The 1,011-nt window shown below is 44.9% G+C and overlaps 1 protein-coding gene across 1 annotated transcript; it reads right to left on the bottom strand.

Annotated features, from left to right (window-relative positions):
• Window positions 1-337: 337 nt before the first annotated feature.
• LOC110686558 lies at window positions 338-763 on the bottom strand. The gene has a single exon (XM_021863174.1). It carries the CDS (start codon window positions 761-763, stop codon window positions 338-340), a length of 426 nt encoding a protein of 141 aa, XP_021718866.1.
• Between the last annotated feature and the right edge of the window lie 248 nt (window positions 764-1,011).

The following is a 1,011-nucleotide window of genomic DNA, read 5'->3' on the forward strand; positions in this document are numbered from 1 at the left end:
CATTCATATAACAGGCGCACCCGCGACTAAACCAGGCGCGCCCGCGCCTTTCTGCTCTTGCGGATCGCGCTTCAGCCGCGACCAAATCGCGCTGAGGTTCTGTCTCTTTAGTATTCATTCGAGCACAATTTCACAAAATTCCTCATTTTTGCTTTACTCTTGTCTCTCTTTCCTCGTAGGCACACACAATCACACCTACATCAAAATTGATTGGGAAAAGTGTTAGATGGATTAGTTAAAGCGATTTGAAAGAAAATAAAATCAAAGAGGTTAGAAACCGGGTTGCCTCCCGTAAGCGCTTCTTTAACGTCACTAGCTTGACGTACTTCACACGGAATCATGGTGACTTGAAAACATCAATGAGTGATAAATTTTCCGGCTTCTCAATCAGTTGACCCTCACAGTATGGCTTGAGACGGTGCCCATTCACTTTGAATGGAGGGTACTTGTCATTGAATACCTCAACTGAGCCATAAGGAAAGACTTTGGATACTTGAAATGGACCGCTCCATCTAGACCTCAATTTCCCGCGGAAGAGCTTGAGTCTTGAATTGTAGAGTAGGACCTTTTGTCCTTCCACAAATTCCTTCTTGGAAATTTGAGCGTCGTGCCATGCCTTGGTTCTTGCTTTGTAGAGGCTTGCACTGTCATATGCGTTCATTCTCAACTCTTCCAACTCATGAAGCTCTAGAAGTCTTTGCTCACCCGCTCTGTGGAGATCAAAGTTGATTTGCTTTATTGCCCAATGCGTTCGGTGCTCCATCTCTACGGGTAAATGTCAATTCTTCCCATAAACAAGCTTATAGGGTGTAGTCCCTATAGGAGTCTTGAAGGCGGTCCTATATGCCCACAATGAATCAATGAGCTTACTAGACTAATCCTTCCTTGTTCTAGGAACGGTCTTCTCCAAGATGACTTTCAACTCCCTATTTGTGACCTCCGCTTGACCACTTGTTTGGGGGTGGTAAGCAAGGCCTCGCTTGTGCGATACACCATACTTTGAAAGAAGAT

Source organism: Chenopodium quinoa, unplaced genomic scaffold (genome assembly GCF_001683475.1).
Source record: "Chenopodium quinoa cultivar QQ74 unplaced genomic scaffold, ASM168347v1, whole genome shotgun sequence".
In the NCBI taxonomy this organism is placed as follows: domain Eukaryota; kingdom Viridiplantae; phylum Streptophyta; class Magnoliopsida; order Caryophyllales; family Amaranthaceae; genus Chenopodium; species Chenopodium quinoa.